Source organism: Colias philodice, chromosome 15 (genome assembly GCF_061535455.1).
Source record: "Colias philodice isolate Cphi_HAF_F1 chromosome 15, ilColPhil1 Martin Lab GWU primary, whole genome shotgun sequence".
NCBI lineage: Eukaryota > Metazoa > Arthropoda > Insecta > Lepidoptera > Pieridae > Colias > Colias philodice.
The window spans coordinates 11421415-11442859 of NC_143100.1; the positions used below are offsets into that span (position 1 = coordinate 11421415).

At 35.6% G+C, this 21445-nt stretch overlaps 2 protein-coding genes and 1 long non-coding RNA gene across 3 annotated transcripts; 2 read left to right on the forward strand and 1 right to left on the reverse strand.

Moving 5' to 3' along the window:
* The first annotated feature begins 1052 nt into the window (after positions 1 to 1052).
* Positions 1053 to 6558, forward strand: LOC149482515 (V-type proton ATPase 16 kDa proteolipid subunit c). The gene is made up of 3 exons (XM_089704359.1): positions 1053 to 1289; positions 4119 to 4308; positions 5576 to 6558. The coding sequence occupies exons 1-3, from the start codon at positions 1217 to 1219 to the stop codon at positions 5781 to 5783; spliced, it is 471 nt and encodes a 156-aa protein (XP_089560485.1). The 5' UTR covers positions 1053 to 1216; the 3' UTR covers positions 5784 to 6558.
* Positions 6190 to 7669, reverse strand: LOC149482516 (uncharacterized). Its single transcript, XR_016316733.1, has 2 exons — positions 7371 to 7669; positions 6190 to 6610 (listed from the first exon to the last, which is right to left on the reverse strand). It is a non-coding gene; the product is annotated as an uncharacterized LOC149482516 (long non-coding RNA).
* Positions 7670 to 18389: 10720 nt separating this feature from the next.
* Positions 18390 to 21364, forward strand: Ostgamma (oligosaccharide transferase gamma subunit). The gene is made up of 6 exons (XM_089704218.1): positions 18390 to 18570; positions 18638 to 18919; positions 19098 to 19238; positions 19812 to 20100; positions 20607 to 20796; positions 21237 to 21364. Exons 1-6 carry the CDS (start codon positions 18496 to 18498, stop codon positions 21250 to 21252), a joined length of 993 nt encoding a protein of 330 aa, XP_089560344.1. The 5' UTR covers positions 18390 to 18495; the 3' UTR covers positions 21253 to 21364.
* Positions 21365 to 21445: the final 81 nt, after the last annotated feature.

The following is a 21445-nucleotide window of genomic DNA, read 5'->3' on the forward strand; positions in this document are numbered from 1 at the left end:
TGCCATCCTTGATTAAACTCATAAAACATAAAAATTAAAAATATAAGTATTTTGTTGTTTGAATGAAATACATTATTAAAAATGTTAATTTGCTGAAAATACATTAAAATAATCGGTTTTAGATGACTTACAGTATGCCAATTGGTAATAGTAAAATAATTTTATTATTTGTTCATATATAAACATAGCTCAAAAACCAGCATTGATACAATAACTTTTAACTGCGAGTTTAACGCCTTGCGTAATTTACTAAACTTTTATTTTATATGTGTTAACTTTTGGAGCTTTCTTTAAAAACTTGTTTTGGTAAAGTTAGTTTGCTATAATATCTATTTTCGGTTAATAAAGACAATTTTGTAACGTCTAAATAGTTTAACAATTACTACCTACCACACTGAGAAAACCTATATTGAAGCTATTTAATAATTGGTACTTAATAATAACCATTGTTTGAATATTCGAAGTATAATATGTATTTAATTAATACCTTTCCTGCGGGCTTGTGGGCGGCGGCTTATTAAAAGGAATAAGGATCCATATTTTTTCCAACTGTTGCTAGTAGATTGTTTTGCTATGGGTGGCTACAGGATATTATATAAATAATTATTATGCCAAAGTTAACTATAAAAATAATTATTAATGTAGTTATGATATTATTCTGTGATATTACATATTAATAAATAAAAAATAAAATTTAAATTGAAAATATTTGAAATTGGCGCCTTATTAAATGGTAACATTAAAAAATACAATATAAGAACTAATTTAACTTTAAATCTCTATAAACTTGAAATATTTCACGATGTTTATAATTTTAGCATAATAAAATAATATATATATTTACATCGTAGTTATTTTACAAACAATTTAAGAAAATACCAATTTTGTAATAAAAGGTAGTATTGAAACGTAAAAACAGGCATGCGCAGAACGATTTTGCTGGCCAGCGATCCACATCAATGAAATACGTCATATCACTGCGAAATCTTTAGCTCAGGATTGGTTGCGCATTTCGGAAGTAGCGTAATAACACCAATCAGAACTTAGGGCATATCGAGCTCTGCCTTGAACATCAATCGTCATATGACCCATTCTATTGAGTCGGCAAAGCTTGGGCCATATTTGTCTGTGCTAAAATAGTTTCGTGGAGTGAGTGTGTGCAGATAGTCATCACATTTTTTGGGACCTGTAAATACTCCCACACTTCATATTCAAGATGACTGACACAAATCCCATGTATGGACCCTTCTTTGGAGTTATGGGGGCGGCGTCTGCTATTATCTTTAGCGGTATGTATCGTGTGAATTGTCTTTTAGAATGGCTGTCACAAAATCTTATCGATCTATCCAATTTTCCCTTGTTCTATCGAAGGTTTTCTCATACCTTCGTTTCATCAAAAGATCTAAATCTATCTATATGCTAAATTACGGATATGGTTATTTTAAGCGTCCTAATTATAGGAACAGCCGCGCCTTGTGGCATATGTTTGATCATCGCTTTCTTGACCTATCTGCATTCAATATATAAATCATCGTATTGTTTTTATGACGTTTTATGAAAAGGAATCGGGGGCGTAAGACGAAACTGAAAAAATGAATCACGATCAAGTGATCGTCATGTGATTGATATTCTGTTTTATTAATGTTGGTAGCATTGCATGTAACGTAAATCCCGTAGTGGCGAGTTTCAGAGAATTATAATGTACATCTATAACAAATAACTGTATAGCTACTTAATTGTATTTGAAAAATGAACTTTAGTATCTAGTGAAAATGGTTCACTTTGCCATTATCATAATATATAGGCATTATACGATTGAATGAGTTCTTTTGATGATTAAATCTTGGAATCCATATAAAAACTGATATACAGGACAACCGGCAAAAGGATATTCAAATCACATGATTGATAACTTGTATCATGTGATTGGTCATGGTACTTAACTTAGTACTTAACCTAACTTAAGTTTCACAATGGTACATCAAACCGGAAAGCTTCGTAATCTATTTCATTAACCATATGATTATTTGAGTAATTTTGGTTTTATATCACAAGACTTCATTTTTCTTTTGTGACACTTCAGTCTGGATTTTCTAGTTTATTCTATCATCCAAGTTTTACATTATACATGTTTGAATGCTTATCCAAACTATAAATCAATAAGAAATTGAAAAGGCAACACTATTGTACTAATTCTAGGTCATACAAATTATACAGCCTTCAATGTCTAAGGACATGGTGTTATGTCACTTGACTTGAATCACATGATAGGAATCAAAAGTTTCCCCTTTAATAATATTGTAATGAATAACAATACTATGTATCCCTTAACCCATTGACCACCGAGCGGCCCGATCGGGCCGAGACACAATAGATTTTCTATTGTATAGTATTTAGAATTCATAGTAAAACAAGTAAATGGATCTTTAATATTCTCAAGTTTTATCACATGAACATAATCATGTGATTGTATGAACCTAATTGTTCATACCAAGTTCAATGTCTTAATTCTTATGTCATTTAAGGGTCAATAACATGACAATCCAGTAAAATTCCCATACACTGTATGAGTCACTAGTCACATGATAGTCATGTTTTTTTCAATTTTATGATCAACTTGTAATATTTTGAACAAGCTGTATAAATGGGAAAGTTAGAAATTAAGTGTGTAATAAACTACATACTTTATTCATATTAGCAATACGTACATAAAAGTTAGGCAATCTATCTTACATTGCATTGTTCATATGCATTTATCTTATCATTAATTAAAAGCATACAATCTGTATCTTTCATACAATATGATTATGAATAATGAAATAGAACCATCAAACAACTTGAAAATATAACATTAATATAATTCATGGTTTTAGTACATATCACTCTATTAACTTTAGCCTTGAGAGAAACTTGTTTGCTTATAATCATGGGGTATTTGTATGTTCACAAAGAACATGGAAAACAGTAAAAATAATCACTACATAGTATTAAACTATAAAACAAAGTCGCTTTCTCTGTCCCTATGTCCCTTTGTATTCTTAAATCTAATACGCAACCGATTTTGATGCGGTTTTTTTTAATAGATAGAGTGATTCAAGAAGAAGGTTTTAGTATATAATTTATTAGGTTTTAGACAAAGCGGGCGAAGCCGTGGGCGGTAAGCTAGTATAATAATATAATGTATAATATTAATGTATTCAAGCAAAATAACAGTCATACTTGCTGGCAATGCTTCTCACATAGACTGACTTGACTATAAAATATAGGTCTAGACTAGTCTTACATAATATAGGAAATGGTGGAGAGATTTGACCTAAATCCAAATAATTGGGTCAACAATTTCTTATATCTTGATATAGTATAAATATCAAATCTGTACTAAGATCTGTTTCATTGGTAGTCAATACAAATTAAGGATTGATGTTATTAAAGTGAAACTTTTATTACATCGTCTCAAACTTTTTGGTCTGTGTAGCGCATGTCGCGTGACGGTCGGCTGCCGAGTAGGTATAAAGCAGTGTTCGTTGTGCCTAAGTTTCACTTTTACCGTGGTTTCATAAAACCACAACATTTTTTTTCAATTAAATACATATTTGAACATAAATATAAATATGTACTAATCTACTAAATGAAAGAATCAAACATGGTCACATATCTAAAACATTTAATACGTCTGAAAACTGAGAGATTATTTGTCGATCATATAAGTGTATGAATAAAAACTATAACAACTGTTGTGCAAGTGATAACTTTACTTATGACTCATGTGTAGTGACAATTTTAAATACACAATGTTTTATCAATATTTTTCAATAGTAACATCTTTACATATTACTAGCTTTCCGCCGGCGGCTCCGCCCGCGGTTTCAAAGAAAAACTCGCATAGTTCCCGTTCCCGTGGAATTTCCGGGATAAAACCTATCCTATATTACTTGTGGATAATGTAGCTTTCGAATGGTGAAAGAATTTTTAAAATCGGTCCAGTAGTTTATGAGCCTATTCATTACAATCAAACAAACAAACAAAGTTTTCCTCTTTATAATATTAGAGTAGATAAAGAGCAATTAAATCGTCACGTTATTGGAACATTGATACTTATTACGATCATAACATTCCAGCGCTGGGAGCGGCCTATGGAACGGCCAAGTCTGGCACGGGTATCGCCGCCATGTCGGTGATGAGACCCGAACTGATCATGAAGTCGATCATTCCTGTCGTCATGGCGGGTATTATCGCCATCTACGGTCTGGTCGTGGCTGTGCTCATTGCTGGTTCTCTGGAACCGCCAGCGACTTACACCCTCTTCAGGTTTGTTGATTTTGATATGTTTTAAACATTAATATAGCTTGATGAGAATGGTGAAATGAAATAGAAAGTTTTTGTATCATAATACACAATGCGAACATGTTTGCTTTCGTTAATTAGAAAAAAAGCTTAACAGAGTTACAGATTTGTATGATAGAAAATATAATTATTGGTCAAATACTTACCTTTTTTTTGCTGATTTTAACTTTAATGTACTATAAAAAAAATATGTATACCAAGCTGAATTGATAACCTCAAGTTAGATATAGGGCATACTTAAAACTTTCTATTTACTATATTATTCATTATAACTGACTATCAAAGATCCAATTCATAAAATATTTATCATATTATAATTGTAATTTATACAGCTTCAATGTGACTAAAATTGCACAATAATTCACCTTGATAAGACAATTGCTCTGTACAAGGTCACAATGAACATGCTATGTGAAAAATACTTTTTAGTCAGCCATTTTACACTTCAGTCATTGATTTGAAATTATTTTCAAAATTTGCAGTGGTTTTTAATTAGTAATCAAGATAATAAAGTGAATCACAAAGATCATGAATATCTAGAAATTGTAGATACATAATTACTTTCAATATCAATGTTTTGCACGAAATTTGGTAATATGTACCTAAAGTTAAATAACCAAAATAAGGACCACTCTGCCTATCTATCTATATGTCAAGGTGATTAGATTCTGGGCTCAATCAATCAATAGATAGGAAATGTTTGTTCTGATAATGCTTTAGGTATATTTCAGATTTACTTACCTACCATAACTGAATAATTTATAATATAGTAGACAAAAATTAAAATAGAACAAAATTTGTATGAAGACAGAAATTATATAACAAATAAGTTTATTTGTTACTTTGAAAAAATAACCTGATGATATCATATCAAATAGAAAAAGCTGACGTAAATATGCTTTTAATTAATGTTTAAACATCAGATAGGATAGATAAGAATAATTTAATTTCCATGAAACAATTTTAGTTGCAGTATTATTGTTCACGTTTTTATGTAACAAAATGTTATGCACACAAATTACATAGTAGTTGTAACAAGAACTTATTTTCATATGTATTTATATTAATGTTTACTGTATGTGACTGAATGTGTTTTTATATTTTAAGAATGTAAATTTCAGTGGAAACTTTGCTGATATATGTATAGTATTTTGTTTTTTAATTTTAAGAAACAGTGTGTATTGTTTGTTTCCCAAAAACAAATAAATAAATAAGTAATTGTCCATTTCAGAGGTTTCATCCACTTGGGAGCCGGTCTGGCCGTCGGTTTCTCTGGTTTAGCCGCCGGGTTCGCCATAGGCATCGTGGGTGATGCCGGCGTGCGCGGTACGGCTCAACAGCCCAGGCTATTCGTCGGAATGATTCTTATCCTCATTTTCGCTGAAGTGTTGGGTCTATACGGTCTCATTGTCGCCATCTATCTGTACACGAAACAGTAAATCTGCACACTCCTCGCCTCCGAGCTCTATGCCCCCACTCGTGATCTATGCTCAGTATCAGTATATCGCACATCGTCGCCGGTAGCGTCGCGCATAGCGCTCGAGGCACTCCGTCTGTATAAATGTTAACATCCCAATATTATATCGATTATAATGTTTACAATATTTCGAATCGCATAGCTCCGGCACGGCGCGGCTTTGATGCTGCGGCCGCGACGCGCCCCGAGACGCGACTGTATCATAAATAATAATTTAATCAATTAATGTATTCGTATCCAAAATTTGATTCAACGTAACCATGACGCTACCGAGCGACGACTAAATTATTTATTCTTAATTTATTTGCGAACCCTCCCACATCTTCGCGACTGATCCGCCACATATCAGTTGATTTGCGTGACCACCCATCGCGAACGAACAGTTGCAGACGATATCAATTTTAGATTATTTTAGCGTTAAGGCGAAACTAATGTACAGTTAGAGTAGAAATTTAAGTCCAAACGAGTTATATTAAAATAATTTATGAACCGTTGAACCCACAAGGTACTATGTACCAATGTCTTCTTGAGAGTTTAAGGTTGAACCTGGCTTATGTGTACATGCTATACAGCTTTAAGTGTTATAGTGCTGTGCCCATCTTACTACTTGTAATGCGCGTATCCTTGTAACGCTGTTTTATCCGAAATATATTGAGAGCAAGTCACAAACAATGTATTGCCAGGTATCAGTTAATAAACATGATTTGTACATTCCATATTATTTTGTTTCTACTTAATTGTTTGTGTTTTATTTACCTCTTACGATCTTCAAAATGAGCGAACAAGATACTTAGGGTACGCGCAGACAGAGAGCGTTCTGCGTTCCGCGTTCTGCGTTCTGCGTTCCGCGTTCTTTGTAATGTGAAGGATCTATAGCGCCGGCGCACACAGAACGCAGTTAGACCGCGGCGGTCATTCGGAACGCTTGCGTTCTCGCGTTCTCTGTACAGAATTACAAAGAACTCGCGTTCTCGCTATGGCTGGTCCGTCTTCTCCAATTGGTATCTTGTTTTTCTATTTCAGATTTTACATAATCACTAGCGGTCCGCCCCGGCTTCGCCCGTGGTACATATGAAAAATAGATGTTGGCCGATTCTCAGACTTACCCGATATGCACAGAAAATTTCATGAGAATCGATCCACCCGTTTCGGAGGAGTATGCAGACTAACATTGTGACACGAGAATTTTATATATAAGATGTAACTCATTGAAGCTATTTATTGACATTCGAAAATAAATATAAAATCTCTCTTCATCTTGAAGCAGCTCAGGGATAAGAATACTAAATTCTCCCATATCATCTCGTTTCGTGTTGATAGGGTGTACCCAACATTTTCTACTTTTTTTTGACTCCTCTAGACTCCACAAAAGCAAGGCTTCATCTTCGGAAGATGAACTTTCGAGAGACATGTTTCACGTGCGGAGAGTCGTGAAATAGAACGCAAATATCTTGAACGTGCTCCTGTGTGCGCTAGAACGCAGAACGCAGAACTGACGAACGCAGAACGCAGAACGCGGAACGCAGAACGCTGTATGTCTGCGCGTAGCCTTAATGTTAAGAATGCAGATGCTTCATGACAGCGCACTGTCGTATTATATAAAACTATATTTATATTAATCTAATTATAACATTTCTGACGACTTACTATGTGAAATATATTCAAAATATTTTTATGTATACATACCTCATAGTCGAAATGATGTTTGAATGAATATAAATTGGTAAGTAAACTAAATACAAATAGGTGAAATTGTATTTTATTTTAGGTTTCATGTTAGAGAATGTTATAATCTTTGGTGTTATTGAATGAATTGTGTTAATAAAATATTTTGAAAAGTACTGTAAATTATCAATCGAGTGTTTTAGTTTGCTCATTTTTTTATCCTTATGATTTTCACATTAAATATCCCCCCCAATTTATTAAACCTCACTACACTAGTTCGCTCATTAGATACCTTATAAACGAGATAAAAATAATTAGGTACATTGAAAAATTAAGAAATTGAACACAAGTCAAGTTTATTTCGTTGCAACTGATATGGGCAAACATTTGCTTAGAAGTGTTCACTCAATAAAATAATTGAAATACTTCCATATAAATATACATTTCGATTCTCCTCAAAGTCCTACTAATATTAAAAATGCGAAAGTTTGTGAGGATGTGTGTGTGTTTGTTACTCTTTCACGCAAATTCTACTGAACCGATTACAAATGAAATTCAGCACACTTATATAGGGTAACCTGGATTAACACATAGGATAGGTTTTATCCCGGAAATCCCACGGGAACAGGAACTATGCTTCTCCTTTGAAAACGCGAGCGGTAAGCTATTGTCGAGCCAATTTAATAGGCAACATTTGACGTCTATCAATTTTATCTTCGAAGAGAGGTAACCTGCTTAAAAACATCGATTAAAGTGAATAAATCGATACGGATTTGAAACATTTGTCAATCGAATTTATTAATTTATGATGATTTTTATTCACAAGTAATCAATGCATTCGATTCTAGATGTCAGATTTCGATTTTTACAGTAACGTCTCTGGTATTTAAAAAGAAAAAAGGTTTATTGACACAAAATTGTAGTGACGTCAGTTCTTCAATTCAGAAATTGTTTATTATGTTTAGAATGGTTTATCAGTAAAATGAAATCTTAAAATTACTTTTATCCGTCATTATTATTATAAATATGTAGTCGTAATTGAAAAAAGTTAAGCAAATGTGCAGTTCTAACAAAACGAAATATCTTGTTATTCTATGTCGTCGTTACTAGGTTACGTTGTTGAATTTTGTTGAACTGTCAAATGTTGCCTATTAAAATGGCTCTACTATAGTTATTTACTAATTCAAAGGCAACTTCGTCGTACCTAATGCTGTATTCTTGGCATATGACTGCAAGACCTACGTTTTATCAAAATTAGTCCATCTTTTAAAAAAATTTAGCAAAACATACCTATTCTTAAAATAGAATCACTCTTATCTGGTCATGATTATGGACATCATTGTTTGTCTTTGAGGAAATCAATTGCATAACATTGCAAACCGGTAGTAAACAACCTAAATGTATGACACTTTTATGATTATGAAGGCCATGCGCAGACGACAGACTATCCGTGACGCACTTTTTAGTCTTTGAAAATAGAACCTATGAAATTATATGCAGTAACGCACACGACGCGCAAAAAGTCCGGCGCACAAAAAATCCGTGTAATTCGGGCAGACCGCACCGCGCCGCTCCGCACAAAAGTGTGTGAAAAGAATTGAACGTTTGCTTCAACGCGCGCTAAGGCCATGCGCAGACGACAGACTATCCGTGACGCACTTTTTAGTCTGTGAAAATAGAACCTATGAAATTATATGCAGTAACGCACACGACGCGCAAAAAGTCCGGCGCACAAAAAATCCGTGTAATTCGGGCAGACCGCACCGCGCCGCTCCGCACAAAAGTGTGTGAAAAGAATTGAACGTTTGCTTCAACGCGCGCTAACGCAGACGGCGCACACTTTACACGATTTCCATAGCGTCTACGTCCCTACAGCTCTGCCGACAAAATGATCGAAGATGTGCGTCGTGTGCGTTGAGTCTGTGAAAAATCCGCGACCGACTTTTTGCGCGCCATGCAGACTTTTTGTGCGCCGCAGACTCGATCGCACAAAAAGTGTGCCGTCTGCGCAGGGCCTAACGCAGACGGCGCACACTTTACACGATTTCCATAGCGTCTACGTCCCTACAGCTCTGCTGACAAAATGATCGAAGATGTGCGTCGTGTGCGTTGAGTCTGTGAAAAATCCGCGACCGACTTTTTGCGCGCCATGCAGACTTTTTGTGCGCCGCAGACTCGATCGCACAAAAAGTGTGCCGTCTGCGCAGGGCCGAATTGCAACTTATTGTTTTATTTTTAGCCTTTGGTGGTATGTATTGTGGGTGGTATATAAACAATTGCGAACCACAAATTGTAATATTAGGGATAATAATAATTTAAAACAAGTATCATGTGATTTTTTGTTATTTATCTAGCATGGCAAGCAACATGTGAGTTGCACGTGATTATTTCTTCAACATTGTAACTTCCCTATCTTTGCCTATCTGTCTCTTCACGCCTATAGACACTGAACCGATTTGGATGAAATGGAACAAAGATAATTTGAGACCTGGGAAAGGATAAGTTTCACCCCAAAAATCGCACGGGAACGGAAATTAAGTAGTTAGGTATGTAGGTTTTCCTTTACCACGCAGGCGAAAAGCTAGTGTTAAAATATATAACTACTAATACATAGGTAGGTAATATAAAGCTGAAAAGTTTGTTTGAACGCGCTAATCTCGGGAACTCCTGGTCTGATTTGAAAAATTCTTTTGGTGTTTGATAGCCTATCTATTGAGGAAGGCTATAGGGCATAGGCATATATATTCATGGAAATGCTATAATATATTATCATCACGCTAAGACCAACACGAGCGGAGCATTGCGGGTAAAATGCTGCGCGGAGCGCAGCTAGTACTTATAATTATTTAACATGGATAGTACTTGAAAATTTTTGGCCCGCATTCATTTAAATTGTAGAGGACCTCGCTGGAAAGATATATTATGATGCTTTATTTATAATAATAATTAATAATACACACATCGAGAGGTACTATGAAAGACAAGCTACGAATTACGATTATTATAGTTATGTACTATGTATTACTTCAATTTATTGCCAGTATCGCCTGAAATGGTAGAGGTCCACGAACCTTGTTAAAAAATTTGAGCAGCATGGAATTGCAGTAAGAAAATTATGCATTATTTTTTTCGGTTTAGCTCGAGTGACCGAAGTAGTAAGCAGTGATATTCTCATATTATTATTATTATTATAATATATAAATTATAATATATAAAGCTACACTACCACTCACTCACTGACATCGCTTTTCTCGGAAACTACGTGGAAAGTTGGGGGGATTTCGACGTGATCGTGTAGAGGTGCGCCGATCGACCAGAGGAAAAATATAGCGATCTCGATCACCTTCGAAAACCGAGTGGACCCCTGGAGGTGCGCAAAAACGGTGATACCTGGAGGGGGGGTGTCTGAACAAAAAATGCTCGGAACTGGTGGCGATTACCAGGGGAGGTGGAAAAATGGGGATTTTCGCGAAAACAAGATGGCCGCCGTACTTTGCCAAAATCGCCGTTTATGAATCCTTACGTCTCAAATTTGGCACACGTGCTCTGTTCGAGCCGGCGAATTGATCGGTGCCCGGTTCGAGTGGCTCCGGGCCCCCGTTTCCGACTTCCATACAACGTAAAATCCAACGGCCCGCGGAAACGATGCGAGTTGGGTTGGGGGTCCCGAAACTAAAAATGATCACCACCCTGGGACGCTACCAGGGAGCCGTAGTGGGACGCTCGATTTTGGAATTTTTCCATTTTTGGCGCAAACATAAAAACGTAAATTTAGACGAGGTGGCGCAACGGAGAAATACACCAATTATGCATTCGTACTCGCCCAGCTCTCAGGATATCCAGAAAAATACGAAATCTTAAACTTTCCCTCATCTCGCGAAGACGGTCAACGGCCCGCGCAAACGGTAGCAGCTACATCTGGGGTGCTCGAACTAAACTTGGAGTAGACCTCGAGCAATTACCACAGATAGTGAAAAAAATTCAAAATGGCGGAAAAAATGGCCGCCGCCATACAATTTCTAAAACGGCCATTTCTGGGCCGATCACGCTGAAACTTGGCACAGGGGCTTTAATCGAGCCGCACATTAAGGTGTGATACTCATAATCGAGTTTCCACCGCTGGTTTCCGAGTTTCATACAACGCAAAATTCGACGGCTCTCCGAAACGGCGCAAGATAGGTGGGGGGTGTAGAACTAAAAAATGATCAGGAAAATGGGGCGCTACCAGGGCAATCAAGAAATTTCAAATTGGACGCAATTTTTTTTTCAAAAATGGCCAATTTTTCAAACCAAGATGGTGGCGCCGGTTACTTCACGATCGGTCTGAAAATTGACTTCTGTGCTTGAATCGGCCATATTTACAAAACTGCATACTCAGAATTTCTCTCCGACCCCCGGTTTCCATTTTCCATACATCACGAAATTCAACGGCTCTCTGAACCGGTGGCAGGTAGGTCGGGGTCGCCGAAGCAAAAAATGCTTCAAAACCTGGTCCGCTTCCAGGCATATAAAATTTTTTGGTAAAATACGAAATTTTTTTTTTCGAAAATTTTGTATGGAAATTTCCATAGTAGGAAGGGTGATTGGATAGCAACGGCAAAAGACGGCGCCGCGGGCTGCTTGCTGCCCGCGCACCGCGCAACCTCGAAGGTCGACAGCCTCCCGGAGTAGAAAATATTTATTAACTTTTGAACTACCGCACGAGCCAAGCGAGCCAAGCGAGCGAAGCGAGCGAATCACGGCAGCGGCTGGCGTAAATATTAAAGAAGTAGCGAGGAGCGAAGCGACGAGCGAGTTAGGTTAACTTTTAAACTACTGCACTAGCCAAGCGAGCGAAGCGAGCAAGCTACGTCTGCGGCCGGCGTAAATATTCAAACAAGTAGCGAGGAGCGTAGCGACGAGCGAGTTAGGTTAACTTTTGAACTACCGCACTAGCCAAGCGAGCGAAGCGAGCCAGTCACGTCAGCGGCCGGCGTAAATATTCAAAGAAGTAGCGAGGAGCGAAGCGACGAGCGAGTTAGGTTAACTTTTAAACTACTGCACTAGCCAAGCGAGCGAAGCGAGCAAGTCACGTCTGCGGCCGGCGTAAATATTCAAACAAGTAGCGAGGAGCGAAGCGACGAGCGAGTTAGGTTAACTTTTGAACTACCGCACTAGCCAAGCGAGCGAAGCGAGCCAGTCACGTCAGCGGCCGGCGTAAATATTCAAAGAAGTAGCGAGGAGCGAGTTAGGTTAACTTTTGAACTACCGCACTAGCCAAGCGAGCGAAGCGAGCAATTCACGTCAGCGGCCGGCGTAAATATTCAAATAGGTAGCGAGGAGCGAAGCGACGAGCGTGTTAGGTAAACTCTTGAACAGAAGCGACTTTAGGGCGATTCCCAGTCAAACAAAAAAACTACGTAGGTTAAAAACTATTAAAACTACATTAAAAAACCGACTTCAAAAACGGAAAAGTAGGTTCTTATTTTTAGTGCCGAAAGCATACTGAATTTGATTTTAAACGAAGCTACTAAAAAGACTGAAGTTTTCAATAGGTAATAATATACACATCTTCACACATTTTGAGTGAATGAGCCAATCGTTCACGCTTTATAAGCGTAGGACTTACACCAAGAGTAGTGTAGTTTTTATATCGAAAATAGCCAATTTTTTGTATTGCGAATAATGTAATTGAATTGCAAGTAGGTAGTTCTTGTATCAAAAAATAGCGTAGTTTAATAAGTGCTTAGTGCTTGGCACCGACTTCAAACCTATACATATAATGAATAAACACAACTAAATAATAATATGTAGTAATTAATTATTTTTTACTTTTCCGTTTTTGAAGTCGGTTTTTTTAAAGTAGTTATTTTTATAGTGTAACGATATCTTATTCGATACACCCTTTGACTGTAGTCCTTTGGCCTTGCATTTAGATATTTTTAGTGCCGAAAGCATAATGAATTTGATTTTAAACGACGCTACTAAAAAGACTTGAAGTTTTCAATATTTACTTGAAGTTTTCAATATTTATTCACACATTTATTGTCTTGAACAGTTTATTATGAAAAGTCACCGCTGTGACACCTCAAATAAATGAAATTCGGGATCACGTTTCAAAAATTTAACCAATATTTGAATAAGTAAGGACTATGCAAAAAATCGTCCCATATCATCAACAGATGCCAAACATATCTCATTAAATACATCTCGACATTATGATTATTTTTTACTATGGCGACATCACTGTAGGATATGGGGTTATCGTGCAATAAAAAAAAATATGTTATACTTATACAGTTTTAAAAAAATCGTCCCATATCATCAACAGATGCCAAACATATCTCATTAAATACATCTCGACATTATGATTATTTTTTACTATGGCGACATCACTGTAGGATATGGGGTTATCGTGCAATAAAAAAAAATATGTTATACTTATACAGTTTTATTAAGTACTAGCGGTCCGCCCCGGCTTCGCCCGTGGTACATATTATTTACGTTTTCTCTACATAAAAACCATCCTCGTACTTCAAGGAATATAATAAAAAAAGAATTATCGAAATCGGTTCAGCCGTTCTCGAGTTATGCGCTTACCAACACATTTTGCGATTCATTTTTATATATAAAGATTAAGAACTGAATTAAAAATGTACTATTTAACTAAAAAAAACTCGAGAGAGAACAGCCGTAAGACGTACTTTACCCTCGACGATGGAGGCCACCATGCCACATCTTGAGGACTTTCCAGAACTGACTGATGATGATATCATTTTATTCGCCTTGGGGACCTACCATATAAAACTTGCAAAATCCTACTGTGCGGAACATATTCGGAATGGAATTTATTATATTGAATTATTTCGAGAAAACCAGCTAACTGATTTGCCAAGGTATAATATTCGAGAAGATAATGTCTGGTTAATTAGAGGACGAATACAATCTCGACACGTTAGATCGCGCGTTTATTATTGTTACATATTAATAAACCGAAGTGAAACTGGCAGACGTGCTATTGAACAGTGGTATTGCACATGCCTAACAGGGGCGCGTACGGTTGGAAGTTGTGCCCATATAATATCAATTATATGGTATATGGGCAAAGGTCGACATATCAACTTTAATCTACCAGCGGCAATGTTATCGACTATTATAATAGATGAATAATATAACGTTATTTTTGTCTGGATAATAGTTCTGTTGTTATTAAGTGTCTACTTGCACAATTGTTTTTGTGTTATTAATACTTAAAATGTCTAGTTGAACAATTGCTTTTTGTAATTATCGTCTAAAATGTAATTTTTTATTTTAAAATAAAAATACTTTATTTTTGTCAAAAGTCTTTTTAAAAAAAAAACCCCGTCGAATTCCGAACTAAAAATTGGTACTGACTTTTCATGGGACGTAATAATGATATTGAAACTTGTCCCATGTCTGTTGATGGGATGGGACACTGCCCATACATTTTTTTGCATGGTCCTTTATAAGCAGTTTCGACTGACTGTAGAATCGCTGTTAGCAGATGTAACAAATGGACAGGAAATTCGAATGCATTTTCAAATGACTGAAGATTTCTGCCCTGGGATGAGCCGCGAGCTGCTTGCAGCTCGCGCACCACGCACCCTCGAAGGTGGACAGCCCCCCAGAATAGAAAATATTTGAATGGGAAATTTATAAGCACTTCCGATTGACTGTGGAATCGCTGTTAGCAGATAATAACAAATTGACGGGGAATTTTAATGCATTTTCAAATGACTGAAGATTTCTGCCCTGGGATGCTTCCGCACCACGCTCCTTCGAAGGTGGACACGCTCCCAGCCTCTCGGAGTGGAAAATACTTGAATGGGGAATTTATAAGCATTAGCGACTGACTGTAGATTCGATGTTAACAGATGTAACAAATGGACAGAAAATTCGAATGCATTTTCTAATGACTGCCTTATTGCTTCAACCCAGGGGCAAAAGGGGCTCGCGGGCTGCTTGCAGCCCGCGCACAACGCACCAGCTAGTCCAGATTATAAAGCTGAAGAGTTTGTTTGTTTGTTTGTTTGTTTGAACGCGCTAATCTCGGGAACTACTGGTCCGATTTGAAAAATTCTTTCGGTGTTAGATAGCTCATTTATCGAGGAAGGCTATAGGCTATAATATATACCATCACGCTACGACCGACAGGAGAGAAGCCACGGGGGTGAAACCGCGCGGAGCGGCTAGTATTCTCATATTATCCAGACAAGTTTAGCGCAATTTTATTTCAAATGATATCAACTACATGCCCACGAATATGAGAGGGTCTTTTCGTTTTTGGATTTGTTAATGAGTTCAAGCTCAAATACAAAACCTTAGTTATATCCACGTTTAGTTTTTAACACAGTAATTATATTTATTTAACACTTATGAGTTTATTTAATTGTGTGTATACGGCCTTAAATTATGACATTACTATGTTGACTGTGGTAAGCAAGAAGCTTATATCTAAGGGCGTATTCAGAAAGAAAGCTTGAAACTTATAAGCGCTTATCGGCGCTTGTCATGTTCATATATTTTCCTGTCAGCGCTTGTCATGTTCATATATTTTCCTGTCAGTGTGACAGGAAAATATATGAACATGACAAGCGCCGATAAGCGCTTATAAGTTTCAAGCTTTCTTTCTGAATACGCCCTATTACACTGGAGATTTCGGTATGAACATTGACGTGTAAGGGCGTTTGTCCACTACAAGGAATTTTACGGTCCGGCATTCCGATTTTTTACGGTCCGGTATGGCACGCCATTAATCTATATACTAGCTTGTGCACTATACGTAATTTTACTGTCCGACATTTTACTTTTCCCTATTCCGGATGGTTTTTTGTGTCTACGAGTCGCTGTAGGTATAATTGTTTTCGAAGCCCACTTGCTTGGATATTACTGTTTTTACTGCATATGCCAATTGAAAGCAAGCTCTTGTTTTACTTTCTTTTAGTTGGCAATGAGATTTGAGAAGTCGGTATTTTTATTTTATATACATTGACCTATAATTATTATCTAAGTAAGTGTTGGTAAGTTAAAGTTGAAGTGGGAATAGCTTTAGCTCCTCGTCACCGATTAAAATAAATAAGTGAAACACGCATTTTAAATCTCTTACGGAACTTTACTTTTTATTATAACGAAATAATATAATATTTCACCTTCTATATTTTTTACTCGTTTCTTGTAAAATGCAAAAACAATCATTTATGATAGCATTATACCGCCAAACTTTCTTGAACTGTACCGCACTGATCCGAGTAAAGACGGACAGGTGCACAAGCAATTCATCGGTTTTTTCATGCCACACCGGACCGTAAAAAATCGGAATGCCGGACAGTAAAATTCCTTGTAGTGCACAAGCGCCCTAACAAGAAAATATTGCCCAGTTCATGTTTTTTATCACTTTCACACCTAACTTGGTATTGCCACTGTTAATACGAAGTTTTCCCAAGGCTACTATGTATGCTGTAATATTCTGTGCAAAAGGTTAGTTTATGTATATGAGTTTGTTGATAAATTGCCAACAACGTCATTCAGAAGCATTGTTGGATGAGACAATTATTATTTATGCTAAATAAAATAAGTATCTGAACCAATTATTAAAAAGCGATACTCCCTGATTATGGGTAGTCACCATAATAAAATTGTAGCAACTCTCACTTTGTCAATATGGCATGTGTGTCAAAAAAATTGCGTCGCTTCGAATATTTAAGTTAATATTGTTGCTTATTTAATGAATATTTTCCGAATATAAAGAATGCATTGTATTGTGCAAAATTGCAGAAGTGTTTGGACACCAAATTCTGGCTTAGAATTTCGCAGGCAAGTGTATATTTACGTTATTTACAATATTCCTCAATACTCCTGCATTTACCTGTTTAGAATCATTTCAACGGCAAAAATTGTCTAATTTAGCATCATTTTAGTAAGCAGTCATGTTAAATTTGTTATTTCCCTAATACTTTATCATTTTTCAACAAGTTTTCAATAAACAAATTTAACAAGTAAGGTAACCATGATGACGAGTTTTTATGGATAGCGAAGAGAATATTTTGTAATAACAATATTATGATGAAAATTTACAACACCATTTTAAAGATTGTTACTAGTAATGAAACAACACACGACATCGGTATTGCACTCACATGTAGTTATAAGATTGTTCGTTTTTACATTGAAATTTATACTTTTTTAACTTACCTCATATTTTTTTTGTTTTACGTATTTCAGCTTTCCAAAAAGTAAAATAAAAAGAAATATATGTGCCCATCAAGGGTAAAATTATTGAGGATTACGACCCAGAAAAAAATACCTTTTGAAAAATAAACTTTGTAAAGTTAGCTGAAATTTGTGCAAGGCTGCTATAAACAGTTTTTCTTTGATGATTTTGGCTTGAAATTGACCCGTCGAAGCAACGCGTTTAAAAAGAAGATCTGAGTAGCTTACAATTTGGTAAACAGCATCTGATGCAAAACACAACTTTCCTCTATTTACAAAGGATGTTAATGCTATATATCGGTTCATATCCAAGCTTTGTAGCCAAAAGTTATTTAAAACTATCATTCTATACCAATTAAAATTGTATGTACCTATAAAGTATGACCAGTAATATTATAATATAAATACTGTTAAAAATATATGTCGTTATTATTTATAGACCATGATTTTTAGTTTTTTCTATTTTGAAAAATCCTGAATTTACAAACCAGCGTGGTCACTCCACAGAAAGAGACAAAAAACATGACTGACGTCATTCTAGGTCATATTTTCTTGTTACAAGTTAATGGTCATAGTGCAATCTCCAGTGTATTAGATATAAGCTTCTTGGTGGTAAGCACAGGTGGTAAGTTATCATTTAACATTTTTGCTATATCTGCATCCTCAGAGTCTGCATCTGTCAGTTGACATTGACACGCGACAGCTGAATATTGTGACTTGGCTGGCGTTTGATTATTGGTTGAATTTCTACGCTGCTCTAATTTATTTTCATTATAAGTTTAGCAAATTTGTAAAATAAAATGAAGTTCAAATTCTTACTTTTCTTCTGTGTTATTCTTACTTATTCAAATACATATGCGCAGAATCGTGGAAAGGTCATAATTACACATTTTAACGATTTTGTTGTGCCGGCTTAAGATTAACTAAAATTTGTCTTTTCAGTTGGAAGAGAAGGTCCAGCAACTAACAGATTTTACGGCGAAGACTTCAATAATACCTTTAAACGTGAATAGGTTTAAGGACTATGTGAAATCACCACCAAGGGACTATTCGTTTATAGTCATGTTCACGGCTATGGCACCTTCTCGTCGTTGCGCTATTTGCCAGCACGTATATGACGAGTATTTGTTAGTAGCCAACTCGTTTAGATACTCTCAAGCTTATACCAACAAACTGTTCTTTGGTATGGTAGACTTTGATGAAGGTTCTGCTATCTTCCAAATGGTATGTATACATTGTTTATCAAATAATTCTAAAGCTGGCGTTTTTTATTAAATAAGAGTACATTTGAACATTTTATTATTTTGCAATTAGAAGCATTAATTAGAAGTGCATATAAAATGAGTGGATACCTGAATTTATCTACACCAATACTCTATTTATTGTAAGTTTAAATTTTCAGTTGCGGTTAAACACTGCCCCTGTGATAATGCATTTCCCAGCGAAGGGTAAGCCAAAACCAGCAGACTCCATGGACTTTGAGAGAGCTGGTATTCACGCTGAAGCTATTGCCAAATGGATCAATGATAGAACTGATGTTCAGGTATTATTACTGTTTTTACAAATAAATAGCTAAATTAACCATTTCATTAATAGCCTAGCCTTTACATTAAATTACAATGTTATAAATAACAGCCTCAATGCTTGGAATACATGTTAGCTACATTTTGGTTTCTGTAATTGTTAAAAAAACATCAATACAATTGAATATGCAAATAATAAACTAAATCTATGTGATTGAATTATGGTGTGTGGCTTGATAATCCATAATTGCTATTTGATTCAACTAAGAATAGGGATATTCATTAAATCCTATTTGAAAAATATGATTTACTTTAAAATACTTTTGCCTTTCCATAATGGTCAAGTTTCTTTTTTAATTAAAAAATTAAAAAATTATTACTTATGATTTAATGTCACAAAATGGTGCAGAATCAATATTATTCTTCGTAGGATGACATGCGGTTACTCATATGATTAAGTGGAATTTTCGAAATTTATTTTGAATTAATTAATAATTATAAAAAGTTCCACAATAACTATTGCAGGCAAATTAATGAATTTTTCTTAGCTACATCTAAATATATGTTATTAAAAAGTACCCAAAAAATTTCAGATCCGCGTCTTCCGTCCACCAAACTATTCCGGCGCTGTAGCATTCACTTTACTTTTCGTGCTCGTCGCCGCGTTCTTATACCTCCGTCGTAACAACCTAGAGTTTCTATACAATAAGCAAATGTGGGCGGTCTCCGCTCTGTTCTTCTGCTTTGCTATGGTATCTGGACAGATGTGGAACCAGATAAGAGGTCCACCGTTCTTCCACAAGACCAAAACTGGCCCGGTTTATATAAACAGTGGATCGCACGGACAGTTCGTTTTGGAGAGCTATATTGTTGCGGCTTTAAGTATCCTTTTTAACAAAAAATATGATTATTTACAAAATGTGTCTGTCTTCTGTGTTGGATTCAGCTCTATTATTTCTGAAAATAGAGGATTTAAAAGTAACAAGATAGTTATTCCCTTATAAGGTAAAAGACAGATACATAACAGGTTTTTCTCTGCTCAATTAAATAAGGCGATTTCTTTACCATTTGTTACCTTGAAAATAATTGAACATAATATCTTATCTTATATATAAAATTCTCGTGTCACAATGTTAGTCTGCATACTCCTCCGAAACGGGTGGACCGATTCTCATGAAATTTTCTGTGCATATCGGGTAAGTCTGAGAATCGGCCAACATCTATTTTTCATATGTACCACGGGCGAAGCCGGGGCGGACCGCTAGTTATAACTAAAAGTAAGATAAACTCTGTTTACAAAGCTTCTTAATTGATAACATAGATAGACATAAAATTTAAGTAAATTTCCAAATACTTTTAAACTTAATTTTCCCTTAACATAAAACCAGATGCGGCCGTAGTAGTCGGTATGATATTAATGATAGAAGCAGCGGGAGGAGTGAAAGGGACAGAGATAAAGAGTCCACAAGAGGGAAAGAAACGGCGATTCCAATCTGTAGTTGGTCTTGTGCTGTTGTGTGTATTCTTCTCCTTGCTTCTGTCGATATTTAGATCGAAGACTCAAGGGTATCCTTACAGGTATTTTATTTTCTTATATGATTCTTATTGGTATTAATTTTTTTTTATAATTTAACAAAATTAAAATAAGACATATTGAATTTTGAAATTGTTGCCAGAATAAAATAGAAACTTATTATTTGAGTTTTTAATCTTTTCGTGTATAGTATAGTACTTATTTGGCATTATCAAACTTTAATCACTACATAGTATAAAACAAAGTCGCTTTCTCTGTCCCTGTATGCTTAAATCTTTTAAACTATGCAACGGATTTTGATGCTGTTTTTGTTAAAAGATAGAGTGGTTCAAGAGGAGGGTTTTAGTATATGATTTATTAGGTTTTAGTCAAAGCGGGCGAAGCCGCGGGCAGAAAGCTAGTTACCTATAAATGTTAAGTGTTGTCTGATATGAATATACATTTATCCCTTAAAATAATTAAATTTAACATTTTTTCCTTTCAGCTTCCTGTTCAAATAAGGTGAACTATAGGGAGTATTTTTGAACACTCCAATATTTATTATTCATATTATTGTGTGCAATGTGAGAGTTGAAAATTTGTTTTTAGAAAATAAAACTAATTTTAACAGAATATCATTTATTCTTAATTTTATGACCCTGCTTTGATAACATAATAATATAAAATAATTCAATGTAAAGTTATAAAATGCAT